General features: G+C 42.7%; 1 protein-coding gene across 4 annotated transcripts in view; it reads left to right on the top strand.

The window, feature by feature from the left end:
* The window catches only part of LOC135512961 (phosphatase and actin regulator 1-like), an 88,094-nt gene that overhangs the window by 23,200 nt on the left and 44,821 nt on the right, over positions 1–20,073 (top strand). For 2 of the 4 annotated variants that reach the window (XM_064935526.1, XM_064935517.1), the window contains exon 1: positions 7,595–8,122. The exons of the other annotated variants lie outside the window; for them this stretch is intronic. In XM_064935526.1, coding sequence (XP_064791598.1) covers positions 7,813–8,122 — 310 coding nt within the window. In that variant the 5' untranslated portion in view covers positions 7,595–7,812. Of the gene's footprint in view, positions 1–7,594; positions 8,123–20,073 lie in introns of those variants that run through there. 4 annotated transcript variants of the gene reach the window in all.

The following is a 20,073-nucleotide window of genomic DNA, read 5'->3' as shown; positions in this document are numbered from 1 at the left end:
TGTTCAGTATATATACAGTACATAGATAAGGTTAGATAAGGTTAGCATGATAGCTATCAGTTCCTTTTTTGTTGATGTTTATCAACTCCACATGGAAATTCCCACAACCAATTCATGAATTGGCTTGGTCATTCTTCAGAGGTAGAACCTAAATGTGCATTTCATCCCAGGACAGGAAATTACATCGAAATAGTGGCATAAACTTCCTCTGGGAGGTCCTTTAAAATCCCTAAAGGGATTCTTGGGGATTTTGGCAGTGGAGCCCTTTATCTACTTCCCCAGAGTCAAATGAACTCGTGGATAAAATGTTGATGTCTCTGTGTCCAGTATGAAGGAAGGAAGAGGTAGTTTCGCTAGCATGTGGAATTGTTTTAAGATGGTCATACCAAAGATCATTTAGCTGTTTGATTTTTAATTTTAGAACCCCTTTAGGTATAATTTATAAAACAATTATTTGGTGAAACATTGGATTTGGCCTTACTGCTATTATCCCATAGAAACGCATTGAATAACAGATTCATACATGGAAAAAATGGTCAAAAACGAATCGAAAGGAGGATTGTTTTATAGTGTCTGTCCTTTATCTGAGAGATAGATTTTTACATTTTTTATTTACCCATATTTAACCAATTACATGGGGCACTAAACTGAGTTTACAAAACATTAGGCTGCTCTTTTCATGACATAGACCATCCAGGTGAATCCAGGTGAATCCAACCCTTATGGATGACTTGTTAAATCCACTTCAGTCAGTGTAGATAAAGGAGAGGAGAAAGGTTTAAGAAGGATTGTTAAGCCTTGAGACAATAGACACATGGATTGTATATGCGTGCCATTTAGTGCCTTTGAATGGGGTACGGTAGTAGGTGCCAGGCGCGCCGCTGTAAGTGTACTAAGAACTGTAATGCTGCTGTGTTTTTCACATTCAACAGTTTCCCATGTGTATCGAGACTGGTCCAACAATCAAAGGACATCCAGACAACTTTACACAACTGTGGGAAGCATTGGAGTCAACATGGGCCAGCATCCCTGTGGAACGCTTTCAACACCTTGTAGTCCATGCCCCGACAAATTAAGGCTGTTCTGAGGGCAAAAGGGGGTGCAACTCAATATTAGGAAAGTGTTTTGTACACTCAGTGTAAACTGTTACCGGGCTACCTTCAGACCAGTATTGTGAGGCGCCTTAGAGCAAAACAACCAATATGTACGTGTTCGTGAGAGTCTCACCTTTCCATAGATATGTCATACTATTAGTGTGTAGTCCAAACGGTTGGGATGCTACAGATTTTGGGTGATGGGCGGTACTGACTTCAGATGAGCCCCGTGACGCTTGTGGGGGTCGTAGAGCAAAAGGGAAAACACCATTGTTTCTGATAGTCTCATCTTTTCATCTTAGTTTTGTAGGCCAAATGCTTCAGATGCCACAGATGTTTTTGCGAGGAGAGCGATTTTCAGGATGTCTCCTGGACTGTCAAACGCTGCTGCAGCTCGGCCACAGATGCGGAAGGCCGCCATCGGCTGATGTGCTGGATTGAGACGCAGCCCATGGAAGATATATCTAGCTTAAACAGACGGATTTGAATGTGGATTTTTTTATTATGTTTATTCGATTTTCACGGGGGCTAGTTACCATTGTATAGATATTTACTTTCCACTATTCCCTTGAACCACCTTATAAACTCTGGAATATAATGATGTGTTGCTGCCACAGAGAGGTTCAGTATGTTAATACTCTACACATTTCTGACACTTAAGGTACAGAGTAGGCCTGTTGTAAAAATACAAAGGAAGGTTTGATGTCCCTGGGACAGCATACAGTATGACGGTATGTGGTGCACTAGAAACAATATAAAGGTATGAGATACATTTTATTGTATTTTATGATACTCCTGACCCGAATGAGGTCTGTGAAACGAGTAGGACTGATGTGAATTGAGTAACCACTAGGTGTCAGCATTATAAAGCCACAAATACCAAGTCATCTTTATCATCCTTCCACTGTAGCATTTTCACATAATGGACACAAGGTGGAACGCTTTCCACATTGCCAATGTTCATACTGTATAATTTAAGTGAAAGTTTACACCAGCTGGATTTTATGAAAAGATGTATTTCAGCCATTTTACTGTATTTTTACTGTATCTGGGCGTGGCGGTGCAGTTTACTGTATCTGGGCGTGGCGGTGCAGTTTACTGTATCTGGGTAGTGGCAGTGCAGTTTACTGTATCTGGGTAGTGGCAGTGCAGTTTACTGTATCTGGGTAGTGGCAGTGCAGTTTACTGTATCTGGGTAGTGGCAGTGCAGTTTACTGTATCTGGGTAGTGGCAGTGCAGTTTACTGTATCTGGGTAGTGGCAGTGCAGTTTACTGTATCTGGGCGTGGCGGTGCAGTTTACTGTATCTGGGTAGTGGCAGTGCAGTTTACTGTATCTGGGTAGTGGCAGTGCAGTTTACTGTATCTGGGTAGTGGCAGTGCAGTTTACTGTATCTGGGTAGTGGCAGTGCAGTTTACTGTATCTGGGTAGTGGCAGTGCAGTTTACTGTATCTGGGTAGTGGCAGTGCAGTTTACTGTATCTGGGTAGTGGCAGTGCACTCTCCTGGAGCATGAACTTGTGTCTGTTGGCTATCATTTATTTCATGTTTCTCTCTTGGGATGGGATTTATGTTACCATAGCTGCAATGTCATCAAGGTGTTCCCCTACAGGGTCATATTGTTAACATAGCTAGTGATACAGTCTAATACCTCTGGGGTGATGGTCTCTCAGTCCTCCCCAATACAAACTCTGAGCTAGCTGAATCACCACCTCAGAAAATATAGTGTGTGTGTGTGTGTGTGTGTGTGTGTGTGTGTGTGTGAATTTACGTGATGTGTGTACACACAGATATATAAGAAACGGGGAGCTGAAGCCAGAGACTCAACGGGCCTCATTTATGTTTTCTTTCATAGCGTCTCAGTCAGACTTTACATAAGCGATTACGTTAGATTGAGCTTAGTTTTCAGGGAGGAGCCAAGAACTGTGTAACTGAATGGAGGAAAATTAGGTCCCTCCCAGATTATAATTGCATAACAATTCAACACGCCAAGAGGAGACTCAAAGGAGAGAGAGAAAAAAGTCATCATGCTTTTATCATTTAAATGTGATTTCCTTTCAAATTTATGGAGAGGGAATACAGCAGATGTGTGTGTGTGTGTGTGTGTGTGTGTGGTGTGTGTGTGTGTGTGTGTGTGTGTGTGTGTGTGTGTGTGTGTGTGTGTGTGTGTGTGTGCGCGCGCGAGAGGGAGAGGGAGCAATAGAAGGGGAGGTAGAGGGGGTAGAAAGAGAGAGAGTGAAAGAAAGGGAGGGAGGGAGTGAGAGAGAGAGTGAAGTGGGACAAGGAAATGGAACAGGAGAAACTGAGGTGAGGTAGAGGGAGAATTCGAACATGGTGGTTGTTTGTGTCAGCACAAGACTCATGCCCAAGCCACGCCCTCACTCATAACACAGCAGCGGACTCTCCAGAGCGTGTACAGTGTACTGTCTCAGCCTAGGTATTAGCTCTAACAGATCAATTAATGTACTTCTCTGTCTGGATGAGTGACTATTCCAATCCACTTGTACAAACCGACTTTACAGAACAGTATGTTTTCTAATACAGGGTTTTGGGAGGGTAGCGTGCTGCAGACAGAAACATAATCGGTCTAGGGAAACTGGAAAGGCTGGTTAGACTCATTTACATTATTACATCAAAGAAAATAACCGATTAATGAGGTGAGACATGGTAGCAGTAGTACTGCATAAAGCACAAACAATATCCAGTTCAGTCAGAAACTGAAATACACACACAATGTGCAAAATAAACTAAAAGAGCAATCATAGTGTCGTACTCGACTTATGTTGTAAATGCACAACTTTATCAAACAAGCTAAATAATTAAAAAATAATGTACTAATCAAAATACTGTACTTGATGAACATAGGTTTGAATGCTGGTGTAGGTTATTTAAGGCTGTGGTAGTGCCTACCCTGCTGTACAGGGAATATGTGACCAAATGCATTTCCCACGGTATGGGCCTTGTCTACAGCCTTTACATCTAAAGTATCAAATTAACTCTAAGCAAAATCACTTCAAAAAATCTCTGCCTAAAAGTTTTTTTTTTCCTTCAAGAAACACTACTTGTAGCTAAAAATAAACTATGTTGCTCCGAGACAAAAATGAATATAAAACATCCTTGGTTTGTTTTCCCATGAATGAGCCCAAGTTATGTGGTTGGGCCCTATCCACAGCTTGTTGTTACATAAGAATGCTGTCATGCGTCATGTGGGCCAACAGCTAACACTGGAGCTGCATAGAGAGACTCCTGTAAGCAGTGAGGTTGGCGCTAAACTAATTTTTATTTATTTTTATTTCACCTTTATATAACCAGGTAGGCTAGTTGAGAACAAGTTCTCATTTGCAACTGCGACCTGGCCAAGATAAAGCATAGCAGTGTGAACAGACAACACAGAGTTACACATGGAGTAAACAATTAACAAGTCAATAACACAGTAGAAAAAAAGGGAGTCTATATACATTGTGTACAAAAGGCATGAGGAGGTAGGCGAATAATTACAATTTTGCAGATTAACACTGGAGTGATAAATGATCAGATGGTCATGTACAGGTAGAGATATTGGTGTGCAAAAGACCAGAAAAGTAAATAAATAAAAACAGTATGGGGATGAGGTAGGTAAAAAAAAAATAAACTATTGCACACAGAGCTATCGTAGACAACACGGAGGCTACGGCTGAGGACAGGAATAAGTACAAATCCCACTATGACCTCCACAGAGTCATCAAATGAGCAAAAGGAAAATACAGGTGGAATCATAATACACAGGCTCCGACGCATGTGTCCAGGGCTACAGTTCATTACAGATGACAAAAGATGACCCAACCTTGATCTGCCCAACGATGCCTCTCTACCAGATGAATTCAATGCATTTTATGCACGTTTGACAACAACATTGTGCCGGGTGTGAGGGCCGTCACCGAGCCAGAGGATTGGGTGATCTCGCTCTCCGAGGCCGACGTGAGAAAGGCCTTTAATCAGGTCAACACCCGCAAGGCCGCGGGGCCCGATGGTATTCCAGGGTGCCTTCTCAGATCATGTGCAGAACAGCCGGCAAGCAAATTCAGAGTCATTTTCAACCTCTCCTTGTTCCAGTCTGTGATCCCCACAGGGGCCGGTTATTGCACACATTAACTCCACCATCCCAGACACCCTAGACCCACTCCAATTTGCACACCACCCCAACAGATCCATAGATGACGCAATCTCAATTGCTCTCCACACTGCCCTCACCCACCTAGATAAAGGAATAAGAGAATGCTGTTCATTGACTACAGCTTAGCAGTCAACACCATTGTCCCCTCAAAGCTCATCACCAAGCTTAGGACTCTGGATCTGAACACCTCCTTCTGCAACTGGATCCTGGAATTCTTGATGGGCCGACCCCAGGTGGTGAGGATAGGCAACATCACCTACGCCACTCTGACCCTCAACACAGGGGCCCCACAGGGGTGTGTGCTTAGTTCCCTCCTGTACTCCCTGTTCACACCTGGAAATCCATAAATACTATCTGACAAGAGTCTGGGAGTATAGAGAACCTTACTGTCCATCGATCCAAAGGGTGGTGGGAATAGCACATGGTGAAATTCTGTAATCAAAAAATGCCCAAGGGCATTGACTCCACAGCATTGACCTGTGGCAGCAATAGGAAAATCAGGTGCCTTTGTCCCTCATTTCAGATAGAGGCTTTGATGTCACTGGAATAAGACACAGTTCATTGAGAGGAACATCAATTTTCACGCTGAAACATGATTGAAAACACCATGGAGACCATGGAGATCTTCCCGATATTAAAGCTGCAGCCTTATTACTGCCTCATTTAACTTCTGGAGTTTAAATTTGTGAGTATCGAGATTCAGAGTGCAAGGGGAAGGGACTGCATGGCTATGGGGTGGCAGCGTTGGCCATTACGCACGACAGGCTATACCCAACTCTCCTGTTGCAAGTCTAGATGAATATATCAGAGCACAAGATCTATCTCCTCATTCAAGATTTGAAAAAACGGCATGACGCACTGGTATAGTGCACTTGTTATGGTATGATAGATCCCATGACTGTGCACCTCCCTCCCTCCCTCCCTCCCTCCCTCCCTCCCATGACTTGCATCATGATTTACTTTCTTGACTTGTCCCCCTTTCGAGCATTGGGAAGCACTTCAAATGGGGAGGGCAGTCTCATAGTAATGGCTGGAACTAAATTAATGGATTGGTCTCAAACACACCAAACACCTTGTTTTCTATGTGTTTGATACCATTCCATTCATTTTTATGAGCCGTCCTCCACTCAACAGCCTCCTCTGGCATATACCATGGCTCTCCACCTCCTTTCAAGGAGCCTAATAATTGCGAAAATATACTTAAGTATGAAAAGTTAAACTAAAAGTAGAAATAATTTAAAATTCCTTATATTTAGCAAAGCAGACCACACCATTTTCTTGTTTTGAAAATGTACAGATCCAACATCATTTACAAATTATGAATTTGTGTTCAGTGAGTCTGACAGATCAGAGACAGGAGGGATGATCACGTGTTCTCTTGATATTTCCGTGAATTGGACCATTTCCGTATTGAGTAATTTTGGGTGTCAAGGAAAATGTATTGAGTAAAAAGTACATTATTTTCTTTCGGAATGTAGTGAAGTAAAAGTCAATGTTGTCAAAAATATTAATAGTAAAGTACAGATAGCCCAAAAAACTACTTAAGTAGTACTTAAAGTATTTTACACCACTGAATATATGTTCATTGAAGGACATGTGTGATGTAGCCCAAACCCATGAAGAGACAGTAGCTGGTGACTAGTTCATTGCTAAAAAGGATGCGCTATAGGCCTATTTAATATTCTTGCCAGGAACTTTAGGGCTAATGAGTATCTATCTATGTATATTACAAGGATAGTTGGCACAATGGCAGATAGATCCATTCATTAAAGTAAGCAGGCTACTAATTACATTCCTTCTAAAATGACAAGATAATTTTGATTTGTGCACAAACATTTTAATATCGCTCCTCTCCAGCAGTGTGTGTGTGTGTGTTTTGCTATAACGGCACATTTTATTATACTGTCTCTTAGGATGAATATTTAACACTATCATAACAAGATCAGCAGTGAATTGTGTTCAATTGGAGTATAATTGCCTGTCCAATCAAGTATACCTGTCCAATCAAGTATGAGAGGCTCTCTATCTAAACTATCATGTAGGCCTATAGTTGGAGCCTATAATTTGGTTCAAACCCGTTACTTTCTTTCTGTCTGTAGACTATATTACTGCAGGGGTGCGCACTGGATAGGTAGCCAATCATATGCTCACTTGCGGATTAGTTTTGCAGACGAGGATGGGTATTGAAGGAGAGACAGGCACAGCAATTCACTCACTCTATTTCACTATCAGTTATTCTTTTGGGACAAGCTGCAAAGTAGCCTATAGCAGCAATGGTCTACATCATAGTATAATAATATCCGTGGTTTTGAATTCTGCCCTTGGCATTCCGGAGGCAGCCCGGTGTGAGTGAGCGAGATCGGAATTCAGGTCCAGGTTTGGAATTTACAATATTATATCTGTCGTCGTTGATAGAAGAGAAGAAGGGGTTTAAGGAAGCGCTCAAGATCGAAAGCGTTGCGATTGGTTGAGGTCAGGTCGGATTCGGGGAGCCGTTCGTTTAAGGAGCCGTTCGTTTAAAACCCCGTCCCCCTTGCGTTTAGACGCAAATTCATTTTCGTCTATCCATGTTCAAATCGGGCAACTACCCCATGGCGGCGGATACTGCGCCCACCGCCATGCATGGGAGTTGGTTCAACAACACGGGCTACGTGGAAAACAATATGCCCGTGGCGGTGGAGAAACCGAAGAAGGCATTTTACCTGGTCAGAATGATGTCTCTCAACAACAATAAGAAAGGGCAACAAACCAAGCATCAGCAAACCAACCACCAGCATCACCAGAATAACAATATGCCCTTCATGATACACTGTCACATCGGAAAAGAGATCAAACACATTTGCAGCAACTGCAGTCGCGGGAACGAAACCCCGGACGGTGAGTAGTCTTGCTGCATATGGATGCATTATGCCCATATATACAGTCATTGATTGTGGCTCAGTCTCGCTTCATCTCTGCTGGCCATCAAACAAACGCTGGTTTCATTGAGCACGCTCAATAGGGGGGACACATGCGTTCTTGTTTGTCCATTCCGCAAATATATATCCTAGAGGTGAAAAGGTCTTGACGTATTTAATCCTGGTAACATCAATCACAGGCGCGCAACATTCCCAGTTGAGGCTTGACTGCGTTGCTCTGTGTAATCGAGGAGGCTATGCTCTGTAGGCTACCTTCTTTACCACATTATGTACACTGCCTTCATTAGTAAAGCAAAGTCTATTGGTGGCGTTAACGGATTTGAAGCTGTTATCGCAGATGGAGCTACAAACAATCATTTCGCTGCAACTGCAATAATGCCTTCAAATGTGTGAATGCCATGACTAGAATACACGAAGTGGGTAAAACGGCTTGTAAACATTTAAAGTGAAGTGTTCCATTACTATGTACATTGGGCAGCAGTCTCTAAGGTGGAGGGCAGAGGACTGAGTAGTAACCAGCTAGAACAGTGACTAAGGTTCAGGGCAGGGTACTGTGCTAGTCGTGACTCTAAGGGTCTGATGGCCTGAAGATGGAAGCTGTTTCTCAATCTCTTGGTCCCAGCTTTGATGCACCTGTACTGTCTCAGCCTTCTAGATGGTAGCGGGGTGAACAGGCCGTGGCTCGGGTGGCTGAGGTCCTTGATGATCTTCTTGGCCTTCCTGTGACACCGGGTACTGTAGATGACCTGGAGGGCAGGCAGTGTGGCCCTGGTGATGAGGATTAGCGTGGTGGAGGGGTTGTTGCCTCCCTTCACCACCTGTGGTTGGCCCATCAGGAAGTCCAGAACCCAGTTGCGCAGGGGTTCAGACCTTGGGCACTGAGCTTAGAGGGCACTATGGTGTTGAAGGCTGAGCTGCAGTCGATGAACCGCATACTTACATAGGTATTTTCCTTGTCCAGGTGGGATAGGGCAGTGCAATGGCGATTGCGTTGTCTGTGGATCTGTTGGGGCGATATACAAATTGTGGTGGGTCTAGGGTGGTGGGTTAGGTGGAGGTAACATGGTCCTTAACTAGCCTCTCAAAGCACTTCATGATGACAGAAGTGAATGCTACGGTACAATGATCATTTAGTTCAGTTACCGTCGCTTTCTTGGGGACAGGAACAATTTTGTCCCCACTTGCTTTAAGATGTCCACCAGACCGGGATATGGTGAGATTGAATATGCCTGTAAATACTCCAGCCAGCTGGTCTGTGCATGCTCTGAGGATGTGGCTTGGAATGCCGTCTAGGTCGGCAGCCTTGCGTGGGTTAAAGTGCTTAAACTCACTTAACTCATTCTGTTGCATTAGGTACACATTTCACAATGCAACACTTTGTAACAACATCCCATAGTGCAAAACTATGTGTAGTGGGTCAAACAAATGCATCATGAAAAACAGGCATCTACAATGTATTATTTCTGGCAAAGAGTGGTATGAAACAATGTAGCAGCAGCTACAATAGAATAGCTACATGGCATTGTAGACTTAGAGAAATGATATTTGTGTTGTGTGTTTGACAGGTATTTTTGGAGCAGATTCCTGGTGTGGTGTAGAATTGGCCAAGAGGCCCCCCCCCCCCCCCAAATGCCTGACTCCACTACCCAAAATCCTCTCCTTCTACTGAGTAGCACCTGAAGTGGACATTCTCAGTCCCCTGCTGAGCTGTTCCACCCTACCACACCCCACCCTAACCCTGCATGAAGCCAATATGATTATGAGGATGTAATGAAACATGAGGGTCCAGTTTCCAGTACCCATATTAATATTCTTTCAATGACTAGGCTAAATCTGGCACTCTGGTTCTGGATAACTGGCCAGAGGAGTATATATGTGTTTATCAGGGAATACATGCTGGTAAAGAAACACTAGTGATGTAGTAGCCTACAGTTTAAAGCCCTTTTATCTTATTCTTAAAGTCTTTGTAGCTTTCTCTTGAGAGTTTTTGTTGAGTTGGAAGAAGAGTGTAAACTTTGCTGCAAAGTACTTTTTATTCATTTGGCTGCTGCTCACGCAATATGATGAGTTCTGAAGGATGTCTCGAGGATGTTTGGCACGTTAACGGGCAGCTATGGGAGTATCTTTCACCAAACACAGATGAAAAATAAACTGTCACTTTCAATTTGCATCCCTGTCTACAAGACTAGGAAGTGTGTGGTTGGCTGCAGTTGTCTCAAATGCAGAGTTGACTATGGTTAGTGAATTCTGTTTTTCTTATTGGACTTCATTTGAAGTCATTTGAAACATCACCTGGATTCAATTAGCATTGAATCTGATCTATTTCTAGACAGAGCTGTGGCAGGATTGTGGCTATGAGGTGTCAGACAGTGCATTTAAATAATGGTCTGTGTTACTGGTTTCACTGCATTCATGTCTGCCTTGGTTCTGAATGAATCTTGCGAGAGCAGTGTTTCCTAAACTCAGTCCTGGCCCCCCCGAAAGGGTCCACGTTTTGTTTTTTTGCCCTAGCGCTACACAGCTGACTTAAATATTCAACTCATTAGTCTTTGATAATTTGAATCTGCTGTGTAGAAAAAAACAAATTGCGCACCCCTCAAGGTCTCCAGGACCTAGTTTTGGAAACACTGTGCTATACCATATAACCTTAACCCCAGTGGAGCTCCTGCAGTGATGTCATTTGAATTATGAACGCAGTGGTGGTGTGACACTGTAGTGACTGACGCACTGTTTCCTGTCCCCGAGCTAGAGGTCATCTCATACATCTGAACTACAGCCCCATGTAGCAATCAGTTATTACTTGTAGAGCTGAACTGTAAGAAAGTAGTGATAGCTGAAGTGGCAGATTGCATGGCTCTCATCAGGGCAGTATATAATATAATTATCACTATGGAACTGTTATAGGCCAAAGACTGTAGGTTGGTTGTCTATGGGCTTAATTACTGCTTCTGTAGCCTGTGTGTGTAATCATTTTGTGGGTGCTTATTTCCCATTTAACACATCTACAAGTGTGTATTATACGCATGTGTGAATGAAATATGCAAAAAACATTTCCAAACTCCCCCTGAGAAATCCTCCGAGAGTGGGGTCAAGGCCAGGGTCAGCCATTTACCAACAGAGTTTTTTTGTATTGTAGCGTACCGTATTGGTATACCCAATTCCCCCGCATCGTAATACTTTTTAGCAACTGTCGGGGTCTCAACTTACTGTTACGAGTTGATTACACAAGGTGCAATTTAAAAATGTTGTATTTTTGGGGCGATCTAAACCTGTAGTAATCATGGTCGAATTACTGACCGGGAGGCCCTCCGTGATCATCAGATATCATATTAAAAACGGGTAATTTCTCTCCACCCCATGGCAAAATGAGTAGAAGTGCATGAAATTATACTGAACAAAACTATAAATGCAACAATTTCAAAGATTTGACTGAGTTAGTTCATATAAGGAAGTCCGTCAATTGAAATTAATTAATTGGGCCCTAATCTAGTGGTTAGAGCGTTGGGCCAGTTACCAAAAGGTAGCTGGATCAAATCCCTGAGCTGACAAAGTAAAAATCTGTTTTGCCCTTGAGCAAGGCAGTTAACCCACTGTTCCCCGGGCACCGGCAAAGTGGATGTCGATTATGGCAGCCCTCAGCACCTTTCTGATTCAGAAGGGTTGGGTTAAATGTGGAAGACACATTTCAGTTTACAACTAACTAGATATCTCCCTTTCTATGGATTTCACATTACTGGGCAGTGGCACAGCCATAGGTGGGCCTGGGAGGGCAAAAGCCCAGCCACTGGGGAGCTAGGCCCAGGCTTTATTACAGATTGAAAAACTCCTCAGTTTCATTAGCTGTCCGGGTGGCTGGTCTCAGATAAACCCGCAGGTGAAGAAGCCGGATGTGGAGATCCTGGGCTGGCGTGGTTACACATGGTCTACGGTTATGAGGTCGGTTGGACATACTGCCAAATTATCTAAAACATTGGAGGTGGCTTATGGTAGAGAAATTAACATTCAATTTTCTGACAACAGCACTGGTGGACATTCCTGCAGTCAGCATGCCAATTGTCTTCAGTGGAGGGAGTATGCATCTGTGGCATTGTGTTGTGACACAACTGCACATTTTGGAGGCCTTTATTGTCCCCAGCACAAGGTGCACCTGTGTAATGATCATGCTGTTTAATCTGCTTTTTGATATACCACACCTGTCAGGTGGATGGATTATCTTGGCAAATGAGAAATGCTCACCAACAGGGATGTAAACAAATTTGTCTACAATTTAAGAGAAATAAACTTTTAGTGCATATGAAAAAATTCTTGGCTCTTAAATTTTTATTTCAGCTCATGAAACATGGGACCAACACTTTACGTGTTGCATTTATATTTTTGTTCAGTATAGTTATACAATTGCTAAATGTTCTCACCGACCCATGGCAGCATGTCAAGTCGTTTGTCTGTGCCTAGTAGTTTTTAACCTACGAATAACCTATTCCTTTATGGTGGCGCAAATCTACACTTTCCATGTGGTGTAGTGCAAATTTAGTTTTGCTGTTGTAAAGATCGTGGGTCCCCCTCAACATTTTTTTAATCACTATTTGCACTTCCCTACTTGTTGTTTACCAAAGTAACCCCCTCTCTGGCAGGCCTGGGTTCTATCCTCTGCTTTCCCTCTGTGTAGTGTCTCGTCCAAGCTGCTCCTTTTTGCTCTCCACCTGGTTGTCAGCGGCAGCTCAACAATCCCCAACCCGTTCTCTCAAATCGACCCCACCCCCAATCTACTCGCGCGCACACACTCCCATACAGATTACATGCTGACCACACCGCCCGCGTCACATGTGTAAATGTATTTTTCAGCACACATCTTATTCAATCATCGCACCCATCAACGAGTCTGTGTTCCATGCGCTAAAACAGGATTGCTTCTGTTTGATGCACTGCAAGTCCCACCTCTCCACATCTCCTCATTGGTTTTTAGGCGCATATACCCACATGGGTGATTTGAAAGATGAACTGAGGGCCACACTCCAGTCCAGTTGGTGGTGGTAATGCATCTTAAAGTTGGGTGCTAAATGCCATAAAATCCAAAGAAGAAGCCTGAAGGACTTGGTTTACCCTTTTATCTCTGGATGAATTGTTGGAGTAGAGGCCCTTGTGTATTTCAGTTAAGATAACAACCCAATGTTTCTATCCCAGGACAAATTAGCTAGCAACAGCTAGCTATCTAGCTAAATTTCCATACATGTTTAATGCTTTTTTTAATGTTCCCAAATTAATATAGTTGGTCCAGAGTTTGTTTTGATATTTCAACCTGCGTGTCCTGAGAGGATCTGTGGGTGGACAAAATCAACATGCGCATGTAAGTGGTGTGGTCAGCATACATGCATACAGTCAGTTCCTCTTTCCCTGGTCTCTCTTTCTTACATCTCTCAGAGAAAAATTACAATTTATGGTATTGCTTTGCGCATTGACTTTACTGAACTCTAGAGAAAATGAACATTGTCAGATGTACTCACCCATCAACAATGTGATTTCCCCTCCATTAGACACTGTGTGTGCAGGAACTCACTCTTTTTCACTCGGTCCACTCATTCAAGTGCCTATGTGTTTGTGTCATGATGTGAACAGTACGAACTTGTTACTAAGTCTAATGGTTTTAAACGACTGTATTGTCTGGAAACTCACTTGTAGAATTCACTTGCAGTAAGTCTCTTACAGAGAAGCAGTGCAAGGTTATTAAAGAGGTGCCTAGTTATTCTTATTTTGTTGCTATTAGGTCACTTGCAATCTGGCCCTGAAATGCAATGTCTCCAAACCCCCTCTGATTTTATATCTAGATCTGGTCTTGGTATTCTTCATTTAAAATGTACACAGCCTGTTGTCTAACATTGGGAGTTAGGATTTAGGCTAAATCAACTGATGCTAATGTAATTTTATTTTCTGAAACCTGGCTCAGCAAGTCTGTTCTTGATAAGGCTATTTGTATAATTGGTTAAAATGTTTATCGCACTGATGGAGTTAAGAAAGGTGGGTGTGGCTATATATGTAAAGACTAAATTCCTTGTAAGTGTGGCTATTTGAAACTATTTGTAAACAGTTGGAATTTCTTGCTTTGAATCTTGAGGTTTCAAAGGATCTCTCCATAACTGAGATTGGCTGTTATAGACCCACCTCTGCTCTCTGTGATGCATTTTCTTCTCTGATGCACCTTAAGTCTAAACCTCTTTACAGTGAAATGATCTTGATTTGGTGTTATCAACTGGTGCTTGTTAAAGCCGGTGTCTGATGTATTTTAAAATGTATTGCTATTCTATGAAACTTACCTAGTTTATTAACTCACCCACCCGCCCAAATCTCAAATGTCCAGAGAAATCGACCCTGATTTGATGTTAACATACGTTTCACGTAAATATTCTGCGGTTGGTGTTTTCTGTAATGATTTAAGTGATGTGTTCTGTTGCTGTTAAAAATACGAAGATTCCTAAAACAAACCCATGCTTAATTTGTAAGAGAATATTTATAATGAGCAGGCTTTCTTCATGATTTTGTTTTATTTTGACTGGAGCAAGAATTGTGCTTATTCCTGATGTGGAAACTGCCAGGAAATTCTTTCATGTTTTTTTTCAAATAGTAAACAAACACCCCATTCCACAGGTTCTGAGATAAAGGGTGTGATAATCAATGGTTTTCTTCTGAGCTGTTTAATAGCTCAGGCTAGATTTATATTTACAAATACTAAGGCAAGGAAATCATGTTCTGATGCTGAATGGCATTTTTTTAGGTAGATATGAAACAAGTGTTAATCTCTTCTCAGGAAGGCCAAATCGGTCTTATCACTGATAGACTTAATTTTTTGGAAGGCTATTAAGTCTGTCTGGTCAAAGTAATGTTAATGAATTACCGTCATGTGTATTGTGATTCTGTTGCTGTATATGACAACTGAAATGCTGAATTGTTTCAATGAGCACTTTTTGTATCATCAGGTAGGCTGTTTGATTCAGTGTACTCTCTCTGTACAACCCTGTGGATGCCATTCTCAGTGCAGAAGGTACATAAAGCCGTGAAATCCTTAGATCAGAGAGAGCCTGCAGGTCTTGATTCTTGACCCCTGATTTTTATTTTTATTTTGTATTTTTTTTTTTTGTAAGTGGCAGCTGATTTCACAGCTGAACCACTTATATACAGTGGGGCAAAAAAGTATTTAGTCAGCCAACAATTGTGCAAGTTCTCCCACTTAAAAAGATGAGAGAGCCTGTAGGATTTTTAATGAATTTAATTGCAAATTATGGTGGAAAATAAGTATTTGGTCACCTACAAACAAGCAAGATTTCTGGCTCTCACATACCTGTAACGTCTTCTTTAAGAGGCTCCTCTGTCCTCCACTCATTACCTGTATTAATGGCACCTGTTTGAACTTGTTATCAGTATAAAAGACACTTGTCCACAACCTCAAACAGTCACACTCCAAACTCTACTATGGCCAATACCAAAGAGCTGTCAAAGGACACCAGAAACAAAATTGTAGACTTGCACCAAGCTGGGAAGACTGAATATGCAATAGGTAAGCAGCTTGGTTTGAAGAATTCAACTGTGGGAGCAATTATTAGGACATACAAGACCACTGATAATCTCCCTCAATCTGGGGCGCCACGCAAGATCTCACCCCGTGGGGTCAAAATGATCACAAATCCCCGAACCACACAGGGGGACCTAGTGAATAACCTGCAGAGAACCAAAGTAACAAAGCCTACCATCAGTAACGCACTATGCCGCCAGGGACTCAAATCCTGCAGTGCCAGACGTGCCCCCCTGCTTAAGCCAGTACATGTCCAGGCCCGTCTGAAGTTTGCTAGAGAGCATTTGGATGATCCAGAAGAAGATTGGGAGAATGTCAGATGAAACCAAAATATAACTTTTTGGTAAAAACTCAACTCGTTGTGTTTGGAGGAAAAAGAATGCTGAGTTGCATCCAAAGAACACCATACCTACTGTGAAACATGGGGGTGGAAACAGCATGCTTTGGGGCTCTTTTTCTGCAAAGGGACCAGGACGACTGATCCGTGTAAAGGAAAGAATGAATGGGGCCATGTATCGTGAGATTTTGAGTGAAAACCTCCTTCCATCAGCAATGGCATTGAATGACAATGATCCCAAACACACTGCCCGGGCAACGAAGGCGTGACTTTGTAAGAAGCATTTCAAGGTCCTGGAATGGCCTAGCCAGTCTCCAGATCTCAACCCCATAGAAAATCTTTGGAGGGAGTTGAAAGTCCATGATTCCCAGCAACAGCCCCAAAACATCACTGCTCTAGAGGAGATCTGCATGGAGGAATAGGCCAAAATACCAGCACAAGGTTGTCACACACTGTTGAAGACTTACAGAAAACGTTTGACCTCTGTCATTGCCAACAAAGGGTATATAACAAAGTATTGAGAAACTTTTGTTATTGACCAAATACTTATTTCCCACGATAATTTGCAAATAAATAAATTAAAAATCCTACAATGTGATTTTTCTGGATTTTTTTTTTCTCATTTTGTCTGCCATAGTTGAAGTGTACCTATGATGAAAATTACAGGGCTCATCTTTTTAAGTGGGAGAACTTGCACAATTGGTGGCTGACTAAATACTTTTTTGCCCCACCCTAACTAGGCAAGTCGGTTGAACACATTCTTATTTTCAATGACTGCCTAGGAACGGTGGGTTAGCTGCCTCGTTCAGGGGCAGAACGGGAGATTTTCACCTTGTCAGCTCGGGGATCTAATCTTGCAACCTGACAGTGACCTAGTCCAACGCAATAACGACCTGCCTCTCTCTCGTTGCACTCCACAAGGAGACTGCCTGTTACGCGAATGCAGTAAGCCAAGGTAAGTTGCTAGCTAGCATTAAACTTATCTTATAAAAAACAATCAATCATAATCACTAGTTAACTACATATGGTTGATATTACTAGATATTATCTAGCGTGTCCTGTGTTGCACATAATCTGACTGGGCATACAAGTATCTAATTAGCTGACTGAGCGGTGGCAGGCAGAAGCAGGCGCGTAAACATTCATTCAAACAGCACTTTTGTGCGTTCTGCCAGCAGGTCTTCATTGTGCATCAAGCATTGCGCTGTTTATGACTTAAAGCCTATCAACTCCCTAGATGAGGCTGGTGTAACCGAAGTGAAATGGCTGGCTAGTTAGCACGCGCTAATAGCGTTTCAAACGTCACTCGCTCTGCGCCTTCTAGTAGTTGTTCCCCTTGCTCTGCATGGGTAACGCTGCTTCGATGGTGGCTGTTGTCGTGGTGTTGCTGGTTCAAGCCCAGGGAGGAGTGAGGAGAGGGACGGAGGCTATACTGTTACACTGGCAATATACTAAAGTGCCTATAAGAACATCCAATAGTAAAATGTTAATGAAATACAAATGGTATAGAGGGACATAGTCCTATAATTCCTATAATAACTACAACCTAAAACCTTCTTACCTGGGAATATTTAAGACTCATGTTAAAAGGAACCACCAGCTTTCATATGTTCTCATGTTCTGAGCAAGGAACTGAAACGTTAGCTTTCTTACATAGCACATATTGCACTTTTACGTTCTTCTCCAACACTTTTTATTTTTGAATTACTTAAACCAAATTGAACATGTTTCATTATTTATTTGAGGCTAAATTGATTTTATTGATGTATTATATTAAGTTAAAGTGTTAAATCAGTATTGTTGTAATTGTCATTATTACAAAAATAAATAAATAAATTGGCCGATTTTTAATCAGTATCGGCTTTTTTGGCCATCAAATAATCGGTATCGGCATTGAAAAATCATAATCGGCCGACCTCTACTTTTTACACACACACAAGATGACACTGATAAAGATGGCAGCTTCACTTCTAGTCCTCAGGAAATTGTGCATTATTTAAAAAAATGTATTTCTTACATTGTTAGCCCAGAAAACAAGTGTATTTACATACAGCCGGGAAGTACTATTGGATATCAGAGTCGTCAACTTACCAGCACTATGACCAGGAATACAACTTTCCCAAAGTGGATCCTTTGCACCTCCCGGGGCATTTGAACTGATTCCAGAGGCCGACCCAAAACAACGCTGCTGGAGGAGAGGGTGCCGGCGCGGTCTTCTAGAGAGGCTTCGGGTGCGAGCACACCACCCACCGCTTCCGAGTATATTACTCGCTAATGTCGTGTCCCAAGTTAACAAAGTCAACGAAATCCGTGTAAGAGTGGCTTTTCAAAGAGATATCCGGGATTGTAACATGCTCTGTTCCACAGAAACATGGCTAGCTGGGGACATGCTGTTGGAGTCCGTACAGCCAACAGGATTTTCAGTGCATCGCGCCGACAGGAATAAACATCTCTCCAGTAAGATGAAGGGCGGTGGTGTATGTTTCATGATTAACGACTCATGGTGTAATTGTAACAACATACAATAACTCAAGTCCTTTTGTTCACCTGACCTAGAATTCCTCAATCATTTCCCAAGAGAATTCTCCTCCGTTATCATAACAGCCGTGTATATCCCCCCGCAAGCGGATACCAAGACGGCCATCAAGGAACTTCACTGGCCTTTATGCAAACTAGAAACCATATATCCTGAGGCTGCATTTATTGTAGCTGGGGATTTAACAATGCTAATTTGAGAACAAGGCTACCTAAATTTTATCAGCATATCGATTGCAGTACACAAGCGAGTAACACGCTCGACCACTGCTACTATAACTTCTGCGACGCATACAAGGCCCTCCCCCGCCCTCCTTTTGGTAAATCCGACAATGACTCCATCTTTTTGTTCCCCTCCTATAGGCAGAAACTAAAACAGGAAGCACCCGTGCTTAGGTCTATCCAACGCTGGTCTGACCAATCGGATTCCACGCTTCAAGATTGCTTCGATCACGTGGACTGGGATATGTTCCGGGTAGCCTCAGACAATAACATTTGATGTATACGCTGACTCTGTGAGCAAGTTAATAAGGAAGTGTATAGGAGATGGTGTACCCACTGACTATTAAAACCTTCCCTAACCAGAAACCGTGGACTGATGGCAGCATTCTCAAAACTGAAAGCACGTACCCCCGTATTTTAATCATGGCAAGGCAACTGGAAATGTGGCCGAAAACAAAAACAGTGTAGTTATTCCTAATCAAATAAGCAAAGCTTCAGTATAGCAACAAAGTGGAGTTGCAATTCAACGGCTCAAACACAACGTATGTTGGCAGGGTCTACAGAAAATCATGGATTACAAAAAAAACCCTGTCACCGACATCGACATCTTGCTTCCAGACAAATTTAATACACTTTTTTGCAAGCTTTGAGGACAATCCCAGTGCCACCGACGCGGCCCACTACCAAAGCCTGTTAGCTCTCCTTCTCAATGGATGACACGAGTAAAACATTTAAACGTGTTAACCTTCGCAAGGGAGCCAGCCCAAAGGGCATCTCTAGCCGCGTCCTCAGAGCATGCGCAGACCAGCTGGCGAGGTGTTTTACAGACATATTCAAACATTCCCTATCCCAGTCTGCTGTCCCCACATGCTTCAAGATGGCTACCAGTGTTCCTATTCAGTGTCGGCACTCACTGTCATCATGAAGTGCTTTGAAAGACTAGTCAAGGATCGTATCACCTCTACCTTACCGGTCACCCTAGACCCACTTCAATTTGCTTACCGGCCCAATAGATCCACAGACAATGCAATTGCCATCACACTGCACACTGCCCTATCCCATTTGGACAAGAGGAATATCTCATGTAATAATGCTGTTAATTGACTACAGCTCAGCATTCAACACCATACTATCCTCCAAGCTCATCATTAAGCTTGAGACCCTGGGTCTCGACCCCGCCCTGTGCAACTGGGTCCTGAACTTCCTGACGGGCCGCCCCGAGGTGGTGACGTTAGGAAACATCTCCACTCCGCTG

The sequence above is a fragment of the Oncorhynchus masou genome, chromosome 3 (genome assembly GCF_036934945.1).
Source record: "Oncorhynchus masou masou isolate Uvic2021 chromosome 3, UVic_Omas_1.1, whole genome shotgun sequence".
Lineage (NCBI taxonomy): Eukaryota > Metazoa > Chordata > Actinopteri > Salmoniformes > Salmonidae > Oncorhynchus > Oncorhynchus masou.
This window is presented reverse-complemented; position numbering and strand designations above follow the sequence as displayed.